The sequence below is a fragment of the Meriones unguiculatus genome, chromosome 18 (assembly GCF_030254825.1).
Source record: "Meriones unguiculatus strain TT.TT164.6M chromosome 18, Bangor_MerUng_6.1, whole genome shotgun sequence".
Taxonomy (NCBI): domain Eukaryota; kingdom Metazoa; phylum Chordata; class Mammalia; order Rodentia; family Muridae; genus Meriones; species Meriones unguiculatus.
The window spans coordinates 22,942,992-22,965,453 of NC_083365.1; the positions used below are offsets into that span (position 1 = coordinate 22,942,992).

The following is a 22,462-nucleotide window of genomic DNA, read 5'->3' on the forward strand; positions in this document are numbered from 1 at the left end:
GAGGCATGAGGGCCCTGGGCCAGGCCCTGGGGAACTGGGGAACCTCGGGGCACTTAGCTCAGCATTCCCTGCTCTTGGGCCTCTGTCCAGTGTGAGAGCAGACAGACGAACGGTGGGCTGCGAGGAAGTGGTGAAAGAACGTGGGGGCTTCTCAAGAGCATGACAGGCCGTGTGAGTGACACATGGAAACGCGTGCACAGCAGCTATGGGTTCAGTCTTGACTGTGGGTTTGTCCAGGATACATGGTCCTTCAGCTCCTACGTTCAGGATCTCTTCCTGCTGCCCCTCCAGAGGGCTGGGTGATCCTCTCTGCGGGGTGGGCAGGTCTCTGCCTATGCCTCCTGCCCCTCTGCTCTGACCCTGGCCAGGCATGGGAGCCAAGAAGGACGAATCGAAAGCTTTGCCTCGTCTCTGTTGTCTGTCTTCATCCCTTCTACCTAAACCTGGTCAAGGAACTAAAATTACAAAGAGCAGGGAGAGCGCCAGGTCTCTCTGCTAGGACTGAGGTCTGTGGACCTCTTGGCTGAATGAAGAAGAGCAGGGGTGAGTATGATGGGAAGCTTAGGACTTCCGAAGGTTCCTGGGATAAGGCTGAAAGCAGCATTTGTGGGGCGGGGTGCAGAGAATGTGGGGAGATCATGTGTGTGTCTGTATATGTGTGTGTGTGTCTGTGTGACAAAGGGGGAGGAAGACACACATACACACACACACACACACACGGTGGCGGGGGGGGGAGGAGATCTAGGAGCTTGGGTGCGTCACTGTTGCTGGGAAAGTAGACAAGAGTCTGACTCAGTGGGAACATCCGGCAGGAAGGGAGGAGGGTACACTGTGGCCTTTACAAGCAGGATGGAAGCTCTGGAGCTGCAGAGATGGGGTGTGGGGCCAGGGGTGAAAGCCTGGACAGCAAAGGGGCTGCCGGCGGTGGCAGGAGAACACAGAGGGGGTAGATGGCTGTGAGGGAAGAGAGCTGAGGCCTGGTCAGCCAGGGACATAGGGCACGCCAGAGTTTGTGATGCTCATTCCAAGGCCTGGCAGTCAGGACCTCATAGGTACTGAAGCTGACCTAGGCACCACTTTGCCTCAGCTGTGTGAAGACTCCTGGGGAAGGGGCCTGTGACCTTTCCTGGGATCAGAGAGTCTGGAAAGGTCTTCCCTGGAGTGCAAGGCAGAGAAGGACCCCTCGAGAGGGTTCCCAAGGGAAGAAAGCTGTCGAGTGCTCTGAGTGGAAGTGTTAAGAACCCCGGTGAAAGGCCTGTTCCAGCAGGGTGTGGGACCGTAGACCGGCAGTGTTGGGCCTCCAGGAGCGGCTGTGCTTGGAGTATGGAGAAAACCACATTCTATCTCAGGGACCGAATGATGGAGAGTAGCAGCATTTTAGGTTGTGTGTGATGGCCCTGGGGTGGGGGGAGGGAGAGTGTCTCACTCTTATCTAATAATTTAAACCTACGCTGACTGGACAGGCCAACAGAAAAGCAGAGGGGCCCTCAGGAGGTAGAACCTGAATCCCTTGCCTGATTTTGACTATTGGGAGGGATGAAGGCCTATGTACTCTGACCACTTATCTCATTTGCAGGCAAATACAGGCAGGGGTCTTACGGGGACTCAGGACCAGAGGTGAAAGTGGGCCCTGGGTGCCTAGGCCTCCTGTGTGAGGACACTGAGGCGGGGCAGGGAGAGGTGTTAGACAAGACCAGCCGGCTGCTGGTGCCCTGGTCCTCGCCCTCTGAGAGTGGAAGGGTGGGGGAGGCGGCCGGGCGTTCCTGGCTGGGAGCCCAGAGCACTCTTTTGTAATCACAACATGATCTCTTGTGCTGAGCAGCAAAGCTGAAGCCGGCAGGCAGAGGCATACAGGCCCGGCTCTGGTGGCTTCAGCTTCCCTCCAGCTCTGGCTCCTGGGAGCTGCTTTGGAATTCTCTCAGCGCCCGCTGTTTCCATGCATTTGGCTGTGAGTGGCACCCCCTTGTCTTTGGCGGGGAGCTTCTAAAGGACGGGGGGGGGCTGAACTACCAAGTAGCCACATTCTGGGGACAGCTGGGGACAGCTGGGCCTGGGAGGAAGAGGACCATGATGAGGCAGGTGGTGGGCCGGGCAAAGCTCTGAGCAAAACACAGACCTTGCAGGGGGGACAGAGAAGGACCTCAGATCTTGATGCAGGGACATGGCTTGCCCAGAGTAGCTCCCAGCTGGGGTGGCTATGGACCTGCTGTTCTCCTGCCCCATCAGCCAGCAACTCAGACTCGGAGGGCTGGCTGGGCCTGTGGGAGCTGCTCTCTCCTACAGACTGGGCACAGGCCTAGGGAGAGGGGTCCAGGGCCTGGGAGGCCCAAACCAAGCCTGTCTTTGTGTGTGTGGTTCTAGATTTGGGAGGCAAAGAGTCCCCCCCTCGACCTCCTGAATCCCCTGGCAGCTTCCCAGGCACGGCGGGTTCGGTTGCCAGAGCCATTTTTAACTCCCATTCCATTCTGCTCACAGCAGAACTCCCTGGGGAGCCAGGGGGAGGGGCGGCCTGCTGCCGGGAGCTGAGGCCCTTGGGTATGAAGCCCTGACCTGAGCTCCCTCAGGAGGCAGACTGGCAGACAGGCCTCACTGGGATGGGGCTTGGACCTTCTGGAGACCATCTTCCTAAGGAACGCCCCTTTCACCTTCTGTGTGCCTTAGCCTGGGGCATGACCTGTTCCCTGAGAGGGAAGGTGAAAGTTAGGCCATTTGTGAGCTTGGGTTTCTTGTCTTCCACAGGAGCCTCCCCGAGGAGAGTCCACGATGCGCAGGCATGAGGAAAAAGATGCTGAGCTGGACCGAAGGATAGTTGCCCTGCGTAAAAAGAACCAGGCCTTACTACGCAGGTACCAGGTGAGTATACTGTAACAGCTGAGCCAGCTCCCATGGCTGTTGTCCCTGGCCATCTTCAAAAGGCCGTTTGCACAGTGGGGTTCTCTCTGAGAGCGCTAGACCATGTCTTGAGGCCCTGGCCCTGGCCCAGGGTGTGGGTGGGCAGTGTTTCTCAGAGACACGGTCAGAGCCTTGAGTGCTGGTGATGTGCTGCCTCTGCCCCCTGGTGTCCCATCGGTGTTTCTCTGTGTAGGCCTGTCAGCGTCTGTGTGTCTGTGAGCCCCGGGGGCCTGTGGCCTTGCTGACCCCAGGCCCTCCCACAGGAGATCGAGGAAGATCGTCGGCAGGCAGAGCAGGGGGGCATGGCTGTGACCACTCCAGGGCCCCTCCCATCCGACAGCCTCACCGTCACCATCAGCCAGATTCCTGGTGTAAGTCTTACCTTGGAGACAGGCAGGGTGGAGGCCTGGTCCATGCCTGGGGTGTTGCACCTACCCTGTTTTCTCCTCTTTGCCTTTCTGGGTACCTCCCAGCAAGAGGCCTCCTCAACAAGAGAGCTATCGCTGTCCCTCCAAAGGGTCACGGATGAAAGTCCACAGACCAGAAACCCTTTTACAGACTTTTCCAGTCCCACAGATCTGCACATACGTTCTAAAGCACAGCCCAGACCCTGAGGCCGAAACCCTGCCCGAAGCAGAGGACAGAGAAGCCTGGGCTGAAAGCAAAGGAAACAGAGTCTTAGAGATAAGGCTGTTATTGTCTGCATGCTCCGAATTTCTCTCAACTCAGAGATGACAAGCCCTTGTGGCATCTTGGGTGCCTCCACTGGCCCCGAGCTCTGAATGACTAATGCCATTAGCGTGTGTACTCCTGGAGGGTCAAGCTTCTCCGTGGGCATTCCAGGGAGGGCTGCAACCCAAACCCAGCCCCTCCCCCGAGCACTAGCACTCCACCCGGGATTACCTATGTGGCTTGAGGACACCGGCTTCTCGTTCTGCAGGAGAGGAGGGTGGTCAGCCGACACCGGGCCAGGGTGCCCCTTTCACCCGGGGTGACAGGCACACTGCCAGATGATGAAGATGCTGCAGACCCAATGGGTAACTTCTGCTTGGTGGACCGGGTGGAGCTGGCTGTCACCATGGAAAACAAAGCCAAGGTGAGCCGCCGAGGCTTCTAGACCCCAGGTGGGCAGTCTCCTCTCCCTTGGCTCAGCCATGATGCCCAGCTACACCCTCTCCAGGCCAAACGGATTGTAAGTGAAAAACCTTCGACCCAAGCAAGGACCCCAAGGGCAGCCGGAACATCTGGAGGAGGCCGGGGCGGGAGTTCTCCCGTGCAGATGACTGTCGGCTCAGCTTCAGCAGGGAAGGTACATCTTCAAGAAGGGGTAGGGACACACAAATCGGCAATCCCCGTTCGGGGAAGTCAGGGAAACTATGTCAGATATGTCCCAGTTTGGCCCAGGCACCACCTGTGAGAATTCTCACCCTTTTCCCTTTTCTCTGGCCGAGATCCGCTTTGGTTGCACCTTGCAGTGAAAAATGGTTAAGCCATGATACAGCTCATGACTCGCCCCCAAGGTGTCAGACGGATGTGTAGGCGACTGGCCATGTGCCAGCTGTGACCTCTAGGTGGCAGCAGCCCCTTGTAATTACTCCTGATTTTGCTCCCAGCCTCTGGCTGCCCCTCCTGTCTAGGGCAGGTCTGTCCACGCCAATGTCCCTGAGAAAGGAGACGCCTCCTTTTACAGATAAGGAAAGGATGCCCAGACGGGATAACTTACTTGTCCCAAACTGGCGGCTAACAAGTGATTGGCTGCAGACAGGCCATAGCAATCACAGTGTGCCAGAGATGAGATAGACTTCAGTATATCCTAGGATGTGGAGACCTTGAGAGAGGAGGGCTCAGCCAGTTCTGGAGTACCACTCAAATCCTCTCCCTACTTCTCTCCCACAATCCTAAGTATCTTCCCCTTGCAGGGTGTGCTGGAGCCCCGGAGCCCAGGCAGGGACCCAGGCCCACCTCCCCAACAGCCCACGGGCCTGCCCCCCGAGGCCAGCTGGGACTACATGCAGTGGAAACAGGAACGAGAGCAGATTGACCTGGCTCGCCTTGCCCGGCACAGAAATGCACAGGGTGACTGGAGCCGCCCGTGGGACCTGGACAAAGCCAAGCCCATGTGGGTGGCATGGCTGAGCAGCTTGCTGAGCTATTGTGATTGTGGGACTGGGGTAGGGCTGACGACGGGTGCCTCTTGGATGGAGAGGACTTGCCTGGGACTTCTGGTCAGACCCTGAGCTCAGGGTTCTGCGTGCCCCCTCTTTCTCGGGTCCACCAATCTGTGTTGCTCTGAGCTCTGGGGTTGGGGGAGACAGTGTCGGGGTGGAGCCTCTGCCCACATTACCACCAGTGACCTAACGCTCTTTCTGTCTACACAGGCCCCAGGACCGCAACAAGCCGAGGAACAAGGACCTGACCACGGGCAGCAGAAAGGGTGAGCCAACATCCACCTCATGTCCTTGTGTCTTGTTTGTTTTTTGAGATAGTCTCAGCCCAGGTAGGCCCAGGACTCGTGATCCCTCTGTCTCATCTTGGATCCCACTCTCCACTCTATTCTGTCCCATCAGAGATCATAGGCAGCGTGGAAAAAGCTCTTTCTTCCTCCCCTCCCACAGTATTTGACCTCTCTTCTGTTTTCTGAGCTACAGCTCAGGCTGGACTCAGTGGGAGCTGAGCTAGGTCTTTCCAGATGGTCCTTATGGGGGGAGAGTCCTAGTGATGTGAGAACAGTCCTGTGGATTTCTGGTGCCTTCCTTCTTCAGACACAGAACCTAGGGGCCAACGAGCTGGCCGAGTCACCTAGCTGGGGAGAGTAAAAACAGCCTGGCACCCCAGGCCAGGCCAGGCTTTTCTGCGAAGGTGTCTTTGGCTTTGGGGAAGGTAGGAGAACTCCTAAGGGAATTACCACCGGTAGCTCCCTGGTACTAAAAACCTGCTGTTTTTGTTTCCGATCCTTTGACACCCTCCTTCCACATTTGCTTTGTCTCCTCTTAGGTCCTAGGACCCACCAGAAACTACAGCCCCCACCATCATCCCCAGATGGGAAATGTGAGTTGGGAGAGGAAAAGGAGCAGGGTTGCTTCTGATGAAGGCAGTTGTCACAGCCCTCTGTCCTCCTAATGGCTGGCAGGTCATGGTGTACCATCTGGAAGACCCTTGGTGACATCCGCCACAGGCAGCAAAGCCCAGGGGAAGGAAAGACTGACTGGCAGGGCCCGAAGGTAACTGACAGGGGACAAAATCAAGGCAGGTGTGTAGGTGTCCTCATTTCCTGGACTGGCCAGGGTCGTTCGGCTCCATCCCCAGGGCCCCTGCTTCCTGGCTGCTTGTTGCCTGCCACAGGTTAATGAGATGCCAAGAAAAGGCCAGCAGCAGAGGCCTTTCTGAGCCTGGTGCCCAGAGGCTGCGCTAATTACAACAGCCCGCTTCCCCTGGGACGTGAGGTGTGCCTTTCCCCAGGTGGAGCATGCAGGGACATGCCTGGAGTCCCCGTGGATCGCAAGGTGCAGCAAGCTTGGTCATCAACAGCAGCTGGGGACCCAGGGTCAATGCTCAGAGGAAACAGCTGGGCTCAAGGAGCGAGGCCAGGCCGGAGGGAAACAACCTGGGGACTCGTTGTGGCTCTGCTCCTGCTCTGAAACCACTGGGCTGTAGCTTCTCCCTGGGGTACACAGGCCACTGGCTGTGAAGGTGGAGCCTGGAGCAGACCTGCTGCTTGCTTGTGTTTCTACAGGTATGACGTGAAAGAAGATGAGAAGCTGCAGAGCCAGGAGGTGGGTACTTAGGCATAGGGTAGGACAAGCTGGGGATGGGAGCCCCAAATTTACAGTCAGCTCAGATATTCTTTTGCTTCAGGGAAGCCAGAGCACCCCAAAGACTCCCACCACAGAGGAAGAACACGGACAGAAGCAAATGGAGGCGGGCACACAGGAGACCGTGCCTGCAACCAGCCCCACTCCGGCCTCTCCAGAGGGGCTAAAAGTGGAGCCAGGAGCTTCTACCGTCAGTTTGGCCCTAGACTCCCCACAACATTCTGACTTGGCTCCTCTTGACCTTTCTCTAGGAGGAGCTAGCAGCCCCAAGCCTGGAAAAAGTACGTGTGATCTCAGTCCAAAATCTGAGGCTCAGGAAAGCCCAGTGCCATGGCCAACTAGTTCTGAGCAGCAGGGCCTGGGGTGGAATGACCACCAGCCTGGGCATGGAGTCCACGCTTCTGCCGAGTCACAGAGAGAAGCAGAAGCCTCCCAGCCCAAAGAGGACAGGGCTGGTAAGGCTGGGGCCCAGCAGAACCTGGCACCAAGAAGCAGGCCCCCCAGAGGAATTGGCCAAAGGGCAAGGGGCACAAGTAAAAGAACCAGAGAAGGAGGTCCTGGCCCTGCAGGAAGGCGCTGAATAAAGCTCATGGGAGTTGGGGAGCCAGGCTGTGGAGGGGAAAACGCAGTCAAGATGCTTCTGTGTGGGAGTCTGGTGGCTGGTGGGAGTCTTGTACCTTTCTGGTTGAGCAATGTTGCAAAATTCTGCAGGGACACCATGCGAGGGCCTCCTGTGCACATCTTTCTACACAAGTGGGTTTTCACTGGTAGACAAGGCCCTTGGTGTATTTGCCTGGTTGGGACCTCTTGTTCAAGGTTGGTATTCCTGGCCTGGGCCTGCTCCTGCCTTAGGCCGCACGCCTTTCCCACAAAGCAAGATTTGGTAGTGCCCCAGTATGTGGGGCTCCTGGCTCCTTGTTCTCCCTCATTGCCAGGTCTCTCTCCCCAGTCAAAGCCTTAGCTCCGGGCAGTCTCAAGACTAGTGTGGCCAGCCCAGCCCTGTTCTGATTACCCAGGCCTGATCCCCAGGCATGGCCTTCCGAGATAGCCAAACCGGGATTTCAGCAGTTGCCTGGCACCCAGAGAGAGTGGGTTGGGACTCATAGCTTACAGGAACAGGCTTGGAGTGGAGGAGTAGAACCCAAGGCTTCTTGGGGAAAAGGGGACTTCTAGAAGGCTTCTTTGAACGGGGCTGGACTTCACTTAGCCGTCCCCACCAGAGAATGGGAGAGCCCACTAACGGGTCCTGAGCCTGCATCCTCCGTATCCAGATCAGACACCATAGGTGTGGCCCAAACTGACCTTGCAGCCCAGGACCATTTCCTGTCCTCTCTTCCTTCTTCTCCACTTCTCCTCACCAAGGCCATGCAAAGGCAAGGCACACAGCCGAGGTAGAGGAATAGCAACTAAGCTAAGTGCAGCACCAGGCTGAGTCTGTCTAACTCCATCTCCGTCCAGGCTCCTCCCCTGAGGCCCACGTCTGGGGCATTATCCAGACTCTGCACAAGCTGTGGCTTCCTTTCAGTACAACAAACATTTCCTGAGCATCCTCTTCCAGCGATCCAGCCAGTGGGCGACGGTGACTCTGCCAGCAGGAGGGAGGGGAAAGACGCTCAGTCATCAGACAGCTCAAGGCTGAATGGCAAGTGCTGTTCTCATCTGCACAAGCCTGGCAGCACTAGTTATGGTGAGGGTAGGAGCCCGAGGAGACCCACCCCACCTCCCCTCCCCTCCTTTGATATGGCATGTACCCTTTGCTTCCAGACCCTTGTCTTCATGGCACCATGCTGCCCCACCCCCCAAGGGGAAGTGGTTCTCACATAACCCTCTGAAGCTCTGGGGGAAAGTCCTCGTCATCCATCTTTACACGTGAGGCCTGAAACTTGGGTTCCTGTCTTGGCCTTCCTTCCTGGCTCTTGGTTCCATCTCTATTCCCTCTACCCAGGCAGGGCTGAATCTTCAGCAGGTCAGGCTGTTTAGAGGGCTCTTCTCGAGCTTCTGCCTCTGTGTGACCTGTGGCGCAGGTTGAACTCAATGGCATTGGAGGATGCTTGAAAGTTTGCATTTCCAATAGGTCCCAGCTGAGGGAGGCAAGGCTGCTCGTTTTTTTTTTGGCCTGAAGAACCCTTTAAGGAGTCGGGTTCTAGGCTTGCGTGCATGCAGGGTTCAGGTGAGAGACTAGTCTAGATCTAAGGCAAGTTGCTAGGCAGGAACCGTTTGCTAGGCAAACCATGCCAAGGGAAAGAGGCTTCCTGGCTCCAGAGGCCCCTGGGGACTCCTTTGCTCATTGGGTGGTGGGGTCAGCTCTATGGAGCATCAAAAGAAAGGTGACCGGGGGTGTGGCAGGATGGAGGGGGTGGAAGGGTCAGGGTCGTTGATTTGTCAGAGGAAGTTCAGAAAAGCAACAAGTAAGATATATATATATACCTGTATATCTGTATATGTGAGACATATCTGGGCCAGAGAGAAGAATCCATATTCAAGTTTTCATCTTGTCTTCCAGTCTCAGGTATATGACTTTGGAGTATGATATGACCCTGGTGCTAATGACTACTGAAAGATGGGGCTGAAATCGAGCATGTTCAGGCAGAGCTCTTGAATTCAGATGTTGAAAAAAAAAAAAAAAGACTGTGATCAAGAATTTGAACTCTTGGCTGAAGATGTAGGTCGGTAGGATCCGTTCTCAGCATACATGAGCCCCTAGGTTCAATCTTTAGGATCCCCAAGATGAGAAAGAGGGAGGGAGAGAGAAAGAGAGAGAGAGAGGAGAGATGAGGGGAGAAAAGGAGAGAGCAGGGAAGAGGGAGGGAGAGAGAAAAGAGAAGATTCACAGTTTGCTTCCCGCTGGACAATGCGCTTCATCAGGCAACACAGGGCCAGGCATGTTTCACCACAGGTTGAGTTTGTACAGATCTGGCAGGGTTCTGGCTCAGTCTTTACACGGGACCTACGCCGGAGAAAGGGGACTGGCAAAGAGGCCTGAGAGGACCTGGGGCTTTTCTTCATGGACAACAGCCATTAGAGTACTGGGGGGAGCTGTCCTAGGGACTGGGGAGAATGGAAGCCTATGCAGCCATCTTGCTTCCAGAAGCCTGCAGTGCCAGCAGCAACAGAAACCTCCAGAGAAAAGGAAGTACTCTAGGACAAGTCCAGGTGATGCCTCCCAGCTCTCTGTCCAGGGTGTGGCCACTCTGCTTTGTTAAGAGTCAACTATGGAGCAGGAGGAACCCATGTCAGTTATCCTCGTGAGGCTATGACTTTTCCTGCTTGCTTCCTTTAAGGGTCTAACCTGGGGTTTTCCATTAGGAAGCCCTCTTCCCTTCAACAACCGGACAAGACTTTTCTGAAAATAGGGGTCTTCATTAAACACAGCTCTGGGGAAACAGATGCAGGGCCCGAAGGAGTCTAGCAAGGAGGGTCCCCAGGAGGACCTGGCAGGAAGAGGGCACCTTGAAACAAGGAGGGTAGAAGGAAATGGAGATCATATTGCGTGCCCCAAGCACCACTGTAGAGAACACGCTTTGGAGCCTGAGAGACTCCTATCTACCTTGCTCAACTTTAACCTCTAAAAGCCTCAGTCTCCTTACCTGCAAAAGGAGGCTTGCAGTACTGACCTTGAAGGGTTGCCGAGAAAGAGAAAGCTTGAGTGTGCAAAGTATGCCTATGCTCAGTAGGCACTCTGGGAACAGTAGCCCAGCACACACAGAGAATGTTGAATAAATGAGGTGAAGGTTTGACATGAGGTCTATGCCTGCTTGAGTTCTGTCTTTTTTTTTTTTTTTTTTTTAACTTCCCTTTTGCTGGGGATCAGTACTCTCTCAGGGAAAGGAGCGGCGGCTCAAGCCCTTCTTTTACTTCCCTGAAGGAAGGGTGTCTAGTGAGGTGCCCTTGCTCATGGGGAGTACATCCTGTCTGCTCTGTCCGTCATTTTGCTCTCAACTCCACAGCTGACTCTAGCTAGAAGGGCTCTTCTTTTCTCCTGTTCAAAACGAAAACAATCTCATGAATTCACAGCATAGTTTTCGTTTCATTGTTTTCCTCCAGAAGCCACCTCCATCACTCCCCCCGCCCCCCCCCCCCCGCCAGGGAGCTTCCTCTGTGTCTCCCAGAATTAAGCCTCAGCTATTTAAAACAAGGTACAAGTTTGGAAGGCCTGACCACCAGTTAAACTCCAGACCTGATCCTGCTGTCAGGGATAAGACTTACAGGAAAATATGGCACTGGTCCTTAAAAACACCAATAAATGGCATTTTTCCCCCCATATGACCGTCTTTTCTGGGGGTGGGGGATAAACCTGGGTGGGGATCGACAAGAGACTAGAGATAAACAAAAGCACCACCATGTCACACCGTCTAGTGTCATTTATCAGTGTCCACAGACTCCACCAGCATCTCCTTCCGAGCTGGGGTTATCTGGGCTACCAGAGGAGAGACAGATCAGGTGACCATGGCTTCCTCAGAGGTAAAATTTGGGGCTGGGAAAGGCAAAGAGGAGAGCCAGCAGAAGGCCCAGACTGTGGCTGCTTTCTCTCAAGTCTGCTGCGCCTACGTCACGCCTCTCATTAAGCATCCACTTGACGCCAGGGAGGTGAAATAACACAGACCTGGCACCAGAAAGAACAGTGTGGCATCCACTGCTCCTTTTAAGGACTGGCTGGGGAAGCAGCAGGCCCCAGGGCAGGGGGTGAGGCAAATACATCAGCACCTTCGCAGCAGAGGGAGGAGGCTCTCATGCCTACCTCCATCTTAACAAGCTCTCCAGGGCAAACTGTCAAAAATAATGGACAGTGTAGGCTTTTTTTCCCTTTTTCTTACAAACTCTGGAGACACAGTGCTTCCTCTCTCCTGTACAGGGCAACTGGTTCCACTGAAGCAAAAGGGCCGAAAGCCACATTGATAGTCAGCTAGCAAAACAAAGATACCTATGCTACAGAATCAGAGGGGAAGGCTGGCTCTCCAACTTCAGCACACATTGGAATCACCTGGAAAGCTGGCTTTTGATTGTTTGTTTGTCTGTCTGTTGTTCCTTTGAGACAGGGTTTCTTTGTGTGGTCCTGGCCATCCTAGAACTCATTATGTGGACCAGGCCGACCCAGAGATTCGCCTGGCTCTGCCTTCTGAGTGCTGGGATTAAAGGTGTGCGCAACCACTGCCCGGCTGGAAAGCTGATTTTAAACAGAAGGCCTGCCTTCACCTCTGAGACAGCCGCTCAGTTGGTCTGGGCTGTGGCCCTGTGTCGCACTTCTACCAATTTCCCAGGTGAGGCTGACGCTGGCTCTCTGGGAGGTGAGTGTCGTGTTTACTGGCCTTCCTTTCGCATTACTTTCCATTTATCATTCCCACCCCCCCCAAAGGGATGGATATTCCCTTGAAAATACATTACTTCATGTGCATGCACAGTCCTTCTGCTCCCAAGGTCTTAAAGTTCTTTCACATCCATTACCTCCACTAGATTTCATGGCATGCCACTTGGTTGACAGAACAGGAGGCTGAGGCCTTTACCAATGCTACTGGTTTCTTACCATCTGTTCAGGGATCCCTTCTGAGAACACGCTGCCCTCACACCCAGGTCCTGGTCATGCCATGAGCTAACTACAGCTCAGAGATGGGCTCCTGTAACTTTTTAAATATATAATTTATTCTGTATAGGCATGGCTGTTTTGTCTGTGTTATGTCGGCGCACCACATCATGTCTGGTGCTTGTGGAGGCCATAAGAGCGTGGGGTATCCCCTACTGTTAAGTCGCCATGTGGGTCTAGCCTGGGTCCTCTGGAAGAGCAACAAGTGCTCTTAACTGCTGAACTGTCCCTGCAGTTCTGCGTTGACACTGCCCAGCAGGCACCTAAGGGGACAGGCGACCCCCTAGGACACAAGTAGGAAAAGATCTTATCCAGTGACTATGAAACCACTTCTGATGAACACAGTTGCTTTTTAAAAAAAAATTTTTTTTTGAAAAGTCCATTTTGAGAGCTTTGAAGTTCACTTGGCTCAGTAAATACCAGATTGAGGGTAGTGGTTTGTGGAAAATATTCCTGACGATATTAAATGGAATCTTGCTACTGGCATTAAAAACTAATGGCTGAGATTAGGAAAATGGGGCTGTTGAGGTGATAGAGCATGACAGCCGTGGACAAGAAGTGTGTGGTGATTTTCTAGTCCCCATCTTGTACCCTAACCAATGCTTCCAGAACCAAATAGGACCACAAGAGCTGGCTCAGCGAGGGTACCTACTACTGACCAGGGGACTCACGTGTGAGGGACGACTGGGGGCCGGGCTTGCTGTGTCTGCGGGCATCCTAACAGAGTCTGGGTGTGTGACAGAGACAGGCTTTGTTTGTTTTTTTTTTGATGAGCTATTGGAGGGAACAAGAGTCGTAACACAGGCTCTCTGCAGCAGAAAGCGTTTGTGAGGGAAACAGATGTGACCAAAACATCGTCAACAGCGCAGCTATTTTTGCAGCTCTCCATTAGGGCTGGGACAGAGAGGACAATGAACGGGTCGAATAGCCTATGCTACACCCACATGGATGACAGGCATGGACTTCTGGTTCCTGGATAAAACTAGAGGACCAAACCCAGGCCTGTCGACATGGGAGGAAGAACCTGTTCAGCCATGTCAGCGCAGCTATAGTTTGAATGGGATTGTGGCCTGTGTTCCGGACAGGTTCTAGGAGTGGCCCGTGACTGGGACACCATGATGACAAGCCAATTACATCCAGCATGGTGGCCACCCAGGTGATCAATCATCTCTGAGGACCCGGTGCTCTGTGGCAGGCACTGAGCTGGCACTGGTCGCGAGCAAAGCTTCTGCACCTTTCCTCCCCTGAGGAAGGCCAATTAAACAGTACAGCTGTGGCCCTTTTGTTACTGACTTGCAATTCCAGAAATACCTCCATTTTCTGCAGACAGGAAAGGGAGGACGGTTATTACCCTTTGAAATAACTGCAGTGGCCCTAAAGCCACCAACCTTTCGGTGCTCCTTAGAGCAGCCTGTAGGAACAAGTAGATGTTCCGCCTTGAGCATTTCAAAACAGGATATAAATACTCAACTGCAGAACATACCAGCTTAGAATTCCCCAGTGAAAACTGAAAAGCAAGGTAGACAGAAAAGCTCCCCAGACCGTGGCACCACATACCATGCAGAAATATGCAGCTGTTGGTAGGGAAAGGATTCTGCCTAAATCTTCAGAGGAACTCTTCTTTGTGCCTGAACATCCATGAAGGAAAGAGAAAGATACAGGCTTTTCCAGAGGGCTCCCTGACCCTGTACGTTCAAAACTTCATTCTTTTGAATTCAGGCTGTCAGGGAATGAATGATGCTAACTCTCAATATAAGCAAACACCCAGGGATTGTCCCATTGCAAAGCGGGTAGACAGAAAATAGCTACCTCCCTTTGCACAGACCTTCCAGGCTTAAAAACATGGACGTTTTTGCTCCTTCCCAACATTTGCAAAGAAAGCTGTTCTGATGCCTGTTCCCATCCCATCAGGCCCTGTTCTAGCCATCCAGCAGGCTCTCCGTGTACCTACTGCTGTCTTTGGCCAATGTGGTAAAGCTGTGTGCAGCTGCAGAAGCCACATGTCCCCATCTGCAGAAAGGAGGGGCGGAGTCAAAAAGCCACTAAACTCTGTCTCCTGCTCTGCCTTCCCAGGCCCTCTCACACAAAGCCCTTGTGTAGGCTGAAGAGGGGAAGAAAGGAAGGGCGGGACTTTTTCCTGGCCTCCCTGCAGACCACGAGGTGGGGTAAAAGCACAGCGGCTACCCCCTAACTGCTCTGGAGAAGGGCAGGCCACAGGGGGCTCCACCAACACTGCCTTCTCACTCCACATTTGTGCCCGGCACCATTGTCTGCTAATGAGCCGAGCCCAATTTCCTACCATGTATTTCTGCAGCATAACTAATCCCTTACAGTTATGCTTTTCACCCACATGTCTTTTTTTTTTTTTTTTTTTTTCCTTCTGTAAGGAGAGGAAAAACCATTACCTTTGAAGCACCCTGCACCTCCCAGCAGCTTGACTCCAGGGGAGGCAGGTTCTGATCAGGCAATACAGATTCAGGCAATCCAGACGCACGGGTTTGTCTTTTCCAGTGTTAGCACTTCCTGAGTTAGCAAAAGGCCAACATCTTCAGGTGAGCATGTGATGCCAGCAGGCAACTGTATCTTCACCTCAGACAGCTACACGTCTGTGATTAAAACTTAATATTCACATCTATTAGTCCTCTAGCCAGGTATCTGCTTAAGAGTCCCACGAGTAAAACTTTTTTCACCCTCCAGCTTTTTTAGGTTGGCAAAGGCTGGCATCATTTTCCGACCCCGTGACGGCTTCCTGACTAAGATGGATCCTGCCGCCCTTCTCTAATCTGTTCAATTGCAGGCACTGCGAACAGCCAGGCTATTGCCTTTTCCTTCTAAACCTATCCATCACCGCCTATCCACTGCATCTGAGACCACCTTGAGTCCTTCTCCATGAAGTAAGAAAAATGATCATCTTACACAGGCGTAGGCAGAGTTCTTAGAATGTATTTTTGTTCACCTGAAAAATAAAACTTTTAAAAAATATACAGGACTTTTAAAGTACAGGTATATCTTGAATGGCTGAATTATAAATAATGTCTCTGGTCATGTTCACAGCTAGGGCTGGAGAAAATGTCCCAATTCCAGTGAAGGCTTTAGAGAGTCAGGAGGCCAGCTGACCACGAGGGGTCTTGCTGGACTCTTTGATTCATCCCAAAGTGGATTTACAGTCCGTAAAGCAGGATCAGGCGGGGAAGAGGAATGGACTCGCAGACACTCTACCACGAGTCCAGGGGATTCTTGGAATAAGAGATCAATTTACAAGTTATTAAAATATAGGACTAAAAATTCACACCATAAATATAAATTACAGGCTATTATTGAAGTTATAAAGTGGCATTTTGTGTTTTTCCCCCCCTACCCCCCAGTCTCTCATCAAAAATTTAAAAAGTCCCCATGGGCCTCCTAATGACTGAAGTCCTCATCAGCTGTGAAGAAATCTCCAAGCCCAGACACCTTGGGGTGTTAGCAGCCTGCTGGGAGGCTCCCAGCTTGGTTGCTATTTTCTTGCCCAGGACAGGACATGGCTTAAATCAAGACTGTTGTCCTGTAAACCTGAATCAAAACTAACTACAAGGTAGGCCAGAAAATGGGATAGACAGTTTCAGGAGTAAGGTGGGCAAGGTTCCTGTTTTGTTTTTCAAAAGTAGCTCATTTCCCAAAAAGGAAACACTAAGGAGTTTGATCTCTGTCACTACCCGCACTCAACTGCCTAAAAGCAAGTGGCAGGAGGAAATGGAATCCAAATTGAAGGAGTATAATTCTTGCTGCCCCAGAGCTATGCATATACGTGCGTGTGTGTGTGTCCATCCGTCCCTTGACATTTGTCACCACCTCTAGAAAACTTGGCTGCATTTAAGCGGGCGCAGCATATCCGGAATGAGAAAGACAAGCTGCCAGGTCAATCTTCCCATGGCTGGTCTCTTCCCTGGCTATCTAAGCACACTTCTGACCTTGAATCCCAACCCTCTGCTCTTTCTGACCCTGTAAAGTAACTCAGAATCCTATCAGAGCTCTGGGTTTGCCAGTGATATAGTCCTAACGGCAAGCTGCTGTGTTGTTTCAGGCTCAGAAAATAGGAAATGCAAAAAAAAATGAGTAAGACAAGATCTAGAAGGGCAAGAAATTAAATAAGACAAAAATCTGGAACCGATAAGAAAATTGAAGAGACAGAAAAGGAATGAGAGAAAACACTTGCCAATCACTGTACTTAAAAAGGCTTGCTCTTCCTAAAGGAATTCTGTCATGCGAAGGGACTCATCCAAACCCAGCAGCCTTACTCCTTCTCTCCACTGCCCCTGGCACCAATCCAGACGCTCAGGGCTACAACAGGAAGCCACTTTGGTGGGAGCACGGGGATGGGAACTGGACGGAGATCAGCACATCCCCACCCTCCCTGAACTGATTCTCCTGCTGAGGTTTTTCCACTGCCATGTCAGCAGCCTTAAGAACGATTAGACCCTTGTGTTAGAACGTCAGAAACTTATCTTTCTGAATCCGGAAGAGAACAGGTGAAAGAGTGGGTGATGGAAAAGAAAAAAGAAAAAGCTGTGTTTGTGCCCTTCTGACTAAGTGCAGTTTGAAGGCCAGCAAATAGCCCTTGCTGGACCCCACCATTCAGTAGTCACCCAGGGTGTGGGGAAATACAGAGTTCTATGTGATTATAGCTTCGAGTGCATATGTCAATAACTATATACAGGGAACTATAAATTAAACGCATGTCTGGCCACTGCAACTGGGTTGACGTACCTGAGCTCCGCTACTTTTGGTGCTCTCTTCTTTTTGGAGAGCCTCGGCATATTAAAAAAAAAGAAGAAGAAGAAAAAGAAAAGAGCCCCTACACAACTCCCTACCTTCCCCTGAGTCTTGGGGAGGGGGTTTAGGATACACACCAGAGTAGCGGCGCAAACGGGCTGGGTGTTCGACTCTCCCCCCCTCCCCCCCAATTCCCCTCATGGCTCAGGGCCCTGGCGCAGCTCGGCGCTGGGAAGATCAAACCCAGAGTCCCCGGCGGATCGCGGTCCCTTGGCTGAAGATCCGGTAGTGCGTTCACCCGCTCCCGGGGACGAGCCGGCGATCCCCGAGGTGTGTGTGGGGGGGCGTTCGCTCGCGTAGGGGGGGGTCGCTTCGGCGGGCTCCGGGGTGGTGGGGGGCAGACAGACGGTCCTGCTGCAAAGTCCTGCCCGTGGGCTCCGAGGGGGGGGGGTTGGGGGACGACGGCGCTTCCCGACCGCCCCCGACGCGGAGAGGTTCAACGGCTCCGGGGCGCAGCGGCCTCCTCCTCTTCGTCCTCGTCCAGCCCCCGCGGGCGCTCGAGCGGCCCGGCCAGGGGACCGTCCGCGGCGGGCTCCGGGGCCGCCGGCCCCACCGCCTGCAGCGGGGGCGCGTCGCGAGGCGCCTCGCGGCGGGACGGCCCGGTGGCGTTGGGCCCCGCCGCCGCCCCCGAAGTCCCAGACGGGCCGGTGGCGTTGGAGCCGCCGGGGGGCGGGCCGGCGGCTCCCCCCGAGGTCCCGGCGCCCACCGGCTGCCAGATGAGGCTGTAGTAGACGGCCAGCACGATGGCGGCCAGCGACACGGAGAGCACGTAGGCGAACACCGTGGCCAGCCGGACCCACTTCTTGTTGGTCTTGGCCGCCATCTTCGCCTTCTTGTCCCCGGTGTAGGTGGCCGGCTTGCCCCGCTCGGCCGGGGCCGGGTCGCGCTCCTTCATGGGGGGGCCCCGGCCTTTGCCCCGGTGCTCCACGGCCCCGGCTGGAGGGGGCCTGGCGGCCTGCGAGGACTGGGCAGGGGGCGTCCCGGCGCCCTGGCTTCCCGGCGGCCCCGCGCTCCGCCGCCGCTCCTCACTCCGCCCGCCCGCAGCCCGCCACCGCGTCGCCGCCGCCGCCGCCGGGGCCTTGGGCCCGTCACCGCCGCCAGCGCCGCCGCCGCCGCCGGCCCGCCAGCTGCTTCCCGGCCGCCGCCACAGCCACAGCCGCCCGGCTCCGCGTCCCCATCCGCTGCCGCCGCCCGCTCCGGCCGCCGGCCGCCCGGTCTCCAGTGGGGCCGCGCGGACCGCGCGCTCCGGCTCCAGCCCGGCTCCCCCGCGGGGCGCGCCGGTGCAGGGGGCGGGGCCGCGCGCCGCCCGGGGGAAGGGGGGGCCGCCTCTTAAAAGGGCGATGGCGGGGCCCGGAAGCGGAGCGCCGGGAGGAGGCCGCGGCGGGTCTTCGCGGCGGGGCCCCCCGCGGGGGACGCCCAGTTAAGAGGGAGTTCGGGGAGGCTGGGCCTTAAAGGGGCCGCGGGCTCCTCTCTAAAGGGGGTGGGGGGGGGGGGAAACGGCGCTCCGCGGGAGGGAGTGTGGAGCCCGGAGGCGGCGGGGAGGGGCAGGCTGGGCGGAGAGCTGTCAACCCAGGCACCTCCCCACACCGCCCCAAACTAGGAGGTTGGGGAGCCAACCCGGCCCCTGCGCCCTAGGCCTCCGAAGTGGGGCTAACACTGAGCTTGTGCTCTCCACGTAGCTCTCGCGGATGGAGGGGGGGGTCGTCCCAGACCCCTTTACCCCCCAAGAGCCTGGTTCTGGTCTGGAAACCCGACGGCCCGCACGCGGGAACCGCTGTCTGTCGTGCTTCGCTTCTTCTATTGGGCTGGCTCTGAGAATACTCGAATCTTGCCAGATTGGGTCCTCTTAGGACCCCCGAGTCAGGGACTGTCCTGCCACCTTAATCTCAAAACTCACAACAGGGTCTCAGGTACCCAAGGGGCTGCACTGAACTGGTGGAGGGCATCTCCCAGCCCTCCTCCTCCCTTGATCCTCTCCAGCCTCGGGATCTAGAGAATTGTCTTTTCCCATTGAGGCTTGTTCTCCCAGGCTACAGACAGACTCTGTGTTGGCTCTTCTGCCCCTCTGCACGCAGGGACTCTGTGGTTACCTTTCCTATCCCTTCACTCCTTTGCTTCTTCCTTCCTGTTTCCTTTTTGTAACTCATCGTGATTCCCGGGTCCCTCCTGCTTGAATCTTTCTGTGTTCCCCCCACCGTCTTTGTGAACAGCCTGGATGTCTGAATGGATGAGAGAACTGTCTATGAGTGTGTATGGGAGAGAAGACCGCGGCCCTGATGAAGCGGAGTGGGGGGTGGGTGGGGTTGGGGGTGGGATGTTCCTTCTCTGTGGCCTCTGCAAGGGCCTGGCTGGCTTCTGGCCCTGTGGGCAGGACTCCCTGTGTCCTTTCCACCTCTTCTCCTTTTCCAGGATCTGTTGACTTTCCTTACCCGAGCCTTTCCCCAATCCTCCCATCGTCCCCAGGCACGGAAGCAGCTACCGGAATGAAGTGTTACTAGTGGGCTGCTGGAACCACGAGCTTCAGCTCCAGTCCTGGTGGAGGATCAGGTGGGGCTGTGGAACTAGCAATGGCCCACCCGATGCCATTTCAAGGAAAAGCTTGCTTTTTCAGTTTCTGTGAAATTACAAGGACATTGGAAGTTTGGAGTGGTTATTGGCTTCTGTGGATTGATAGGCAGTGTGTGTGTGTGTGTGTGTGTGTGAGAGAGAGAGAGAGAGAGAGAGAGAGAGACAGACAGACAGACAGAGACAGAGACAGAGACAGAGAGACAGAGGGAGACCTTATTCTCAGGGCAGCCAGAGCTGGTCTTGAAGGTGGTCTGAAAGCAGACTGTAATATTAACATCCCTGAATTGCCATCAAATCTTATTTTTTCTTTTCTCCATTGCTCTCTGACTTCTTGGCAAAACTGATCACACCACCAGCCCAAGGTGAATTATGCTTTAAGATCTCACATGAGACATATAGAGCCCCTTGATCCCCTTTCTGGAATGCATTCCATATTGCTTCATATTGCTTTCTGTTGCAAATTACACTTGCTTTTTCTTGCTTGCTTCCCAGCAGAGTAGGAAAACAGCATGTCACTCTTTTTTTATTCTAAACAATGATGTACTTGAAGCCCTTATTCAATTCCTCTCCCTGTTCTTCCCCAAATGAAACAGTGCCAGATTCTTTAACCTATCATCAATAAGCCACTATTTATTATCTGGATTTACATAGTGTCTTTTACCCCTGGAACTCAAAATGCTTTCAGATATAATTGAGCCTGATCTCCCCGGTGCCTGAACCATTAAGAAACCATTAGTGTATTCCTGTTGCCGGCAAGTAAATGGCCCCCTAGTGGCCTGAAAGTGAATACGCTCTTCTAAGTGCCTCTCCCCCCACCAAGGTTAGGCAGGGACTCAAGAATCAAGGCAAGTTTGAGGACAGAATGGACCCAAAAGGCCGTCTTTGGTGAAAATCCTCAACCGCCCTAGAGCCTCTTGTATGCCATCCCCGTGGCGCACTCTGCAGCGTCAGCTAAATGACTGTCTCTGCTGGTGAGCCTCATTGTCTGCTCCCTGAAGAAGCCCTTTTGGCCTCTGGAAAGGTTCAAAGCAATCAAAGCGGCAGCATAAACTGTGGTCGTGGTCTGTGCCAGGCACTGTGTCGAGAATCAGAATTATCTGCAATTTATCAGGTAGTTACTGCCTATCTCTGTTTTGTAGGAAAAAAAAAAAAAAAACGGCTTTAGAAAGGGTTAAGGCACTTACCCCGGGTCATCTAACTAGAATTCAATTAAAACCCAAGTCTTCCTGACGCCAGGGCTTAGGCACTTGATTCTTGCTCAGCTCTCCTTGGCAGCACAGCCAAACCTTGTCTCTGTAGTGGATTTTGTGGGGCACCGGCCATGGTGGACCCCACATGTGTCCTGGGGTGGAGATACTCATTCCTCCAGCTGACGAGAGAGTTGGCTATGGACAGCTCCCTGCTGCCACTGTCCCTGGGAATCGTCCCCAGGCACCAAAGGAAGTTGTTTCTTTATCCCCATCTACAAGACCAGTAAGTGGAGTGAAAGAGCAATGAAGCCCAGGCAGAGCCCTGCAGGGCCCTTGTGGGAAAGAGGGAAGGCCTTGTGCACCTTGCACCCCTAAAGAGCTGCGGAAGTAGATATTGTGCTCCGGCAGGAGCCAGAGGCAGGGGTGTAGTGTAGGTTGGCGGGGTGTGGGAAGGGCTGGATGTGACCTTAAGTTAGGGAGTCTGTCGTTAGTGGAAGCACTGGCCTGCAGAGCAGGATTTAATACCCTGACAAAGACCCTGGGAGACTGGAGAAACACCAGTGTAAAATGGAAATGCCAGCGCTGCCGTGGAGGAAGGGTTCAAAACACTGAGAGTTGGGGTGCCACTGTGGATAGCCCATGTATGGCTAGAAGCCTGTTTAAGTCTGGTGAGAAGACTCAGACAAGGAATCGGCTGGGAGAAGGATACCAATGTCGTGGAGCTTCTCCGTGTGAGCTGTCTTCCCGAGGCCAGCAAGACACCCTTCAAGAAGCTGGTTGTTGACATAGCTAGTACAATGAGCCCCCAGTGTGTGTGGGGTGCTGGCGAGTACATCTGTGGAACAGGCTGATGCCATAGCATCCGTGGGCAAGCTAGCTGGCAGCTCGTAATGTAACTGAGCTACATCGTAGCTCAGTTGTGCCTGGGCTTCTCAGGCATTCTAGTTTCAGGTTTCCAGAGCTAGCCTTGGGAACACACCCATATAGTCCCAACTACTAGAGAGGTTGAGGTAGGAAAAATGCTTCAGGCCAGGAGTTCAAGTCTTGGCAACTGAAAGGCAGACATAAAAATATTGAGATTGGCCAAAACAAAACATAACAAAAACCTTTTGTTTGTGTGGGCTATTTTATTTTTTTAAGAGTTATTAAGTTGCCAAGGCTGTCCTTGAACTCACAATTTTCCTGTCTCAGGATTCTGAGTGCTGGGATTACAGGGATCCCTGGAGTTCCTTGAACTTGCTACGTAGCTGAGACTAGGCTCAAACTCACAGAGATCTGCCTGTCTCTGCCTCCCCGGTGTTGTGATTAAAGGCATGTGCCACTATGCCTGGCCGGTTTCACATTTTTACAACTCTCTCTTTGCTCTATGGAAGACAGCTGGAGTCTTACTTTTACTTTTGCTGGCACTGTGTTCCTTCGGTCAAAATATATAAAGAAAATCTGGCATCATGTAGCTACGTGGTTGGAAAATAGAAGAGTATTTTAGTAGTCTTCAGATCCTTGTGGCTATTTTTTGTACTACACCAAATCTCAACAAGTCCTAAATGGAAGTTGCAATGCAGACTATAAAACATTATTACTATCTGGTGCTGGTAGCAGCAGCGCATGCC

The 22,462-nt window shown here is 53.9% G+C and overlaps 2 protein-coding genes across 3 annotated transcripts; one reads left to right on the forward strand and one right to left on the reverse strand.

The window, feature by feature from the left end:
* The first annotated feature begins 1,472 nt into the window (after window positions 1–1,472).
* On the forward strand, window positions 1,473–10,446 carry Ccdc9b (coiled-coil domain containing 9B). 2 transcript variants are annotated; one of them, XM_021640604.2, is made up of 11 exons: window positions 1,473–1,948; window positions 2,740–2,853; window positions 3,156–3,263; window positions 3,833–3,988; window positions 4,073–4,201; window positions 4,812–5,011; window positions 5,271–5,326; window positions 5,887–5,940; window positions 6,023–6,113; window positions 6,626–6,665; window positions 6,748–10,446. In XM_021640604.2, exons 1-11 carry the CDS (start codon window positions 1,937–1,939, stop codon window positions 7,282–7,284), a joined length of 1,497 nt encoding a protein of 498 aa, XP_021496279.1. In that variant the 5' UTR covers window positions 1,473–1,936; the 3' UTR covers window positions 7,285–10,446. The 2 variants fall into 2 exon arrangements, with proteins under 2 accessions (XP_021496279.1, XP_021496280.1); XM_021640605.2 differs by having other exon boundaries at window positions 1,938–1,948; window positions 3,086–3,263.
* Window positions 10,447–15,205: 4,759 nt separating this feature from the next.
* On the reverse strand, window positions 15,206–18,379 carry Inafm2 (InaF motif containing 2). The gene has a single exon (XM_021640607.2). It carries the CDS (start codon window positions 17,987–17,989, stop codon window positions 17,531–17,533), a length of 459 nt encoding a protein of 152 aa, XP_021496282.1. The 5' UTR covers window positions 17,990–18,379; the 3' UTR covers window positions 15,206–17,530.
* Window positions 18,380–22,462: the final 4,083 nt, after the last annotated feature.

Coding starts and splice junctions, on each gene's coding strand:
- Inafm2 (XM_021640607.2), bottom strand. CDS start 17,989: ATGAAGGAGCGCGACCCGGCCCCGGCCGAGCGGGGCAAGCCGGCCACC.
- Ccdc9b (XM_021640604.2), top strand. Junction 5,327..5,886: donor GACCACGGGCAGCAGAAAGG/GTGAGCCAACAT, acceptor GTCTCCTCTTAG/GTCCTAGGACCCACCAGAAA. Junction 6,666..6,747: donor AGAAGCTGCAGAGCCAGGAG/GTGGGTACTTAG, acceptor CTTTTGCTTCAG/GGAAGCCAGAGCACCCCAAA.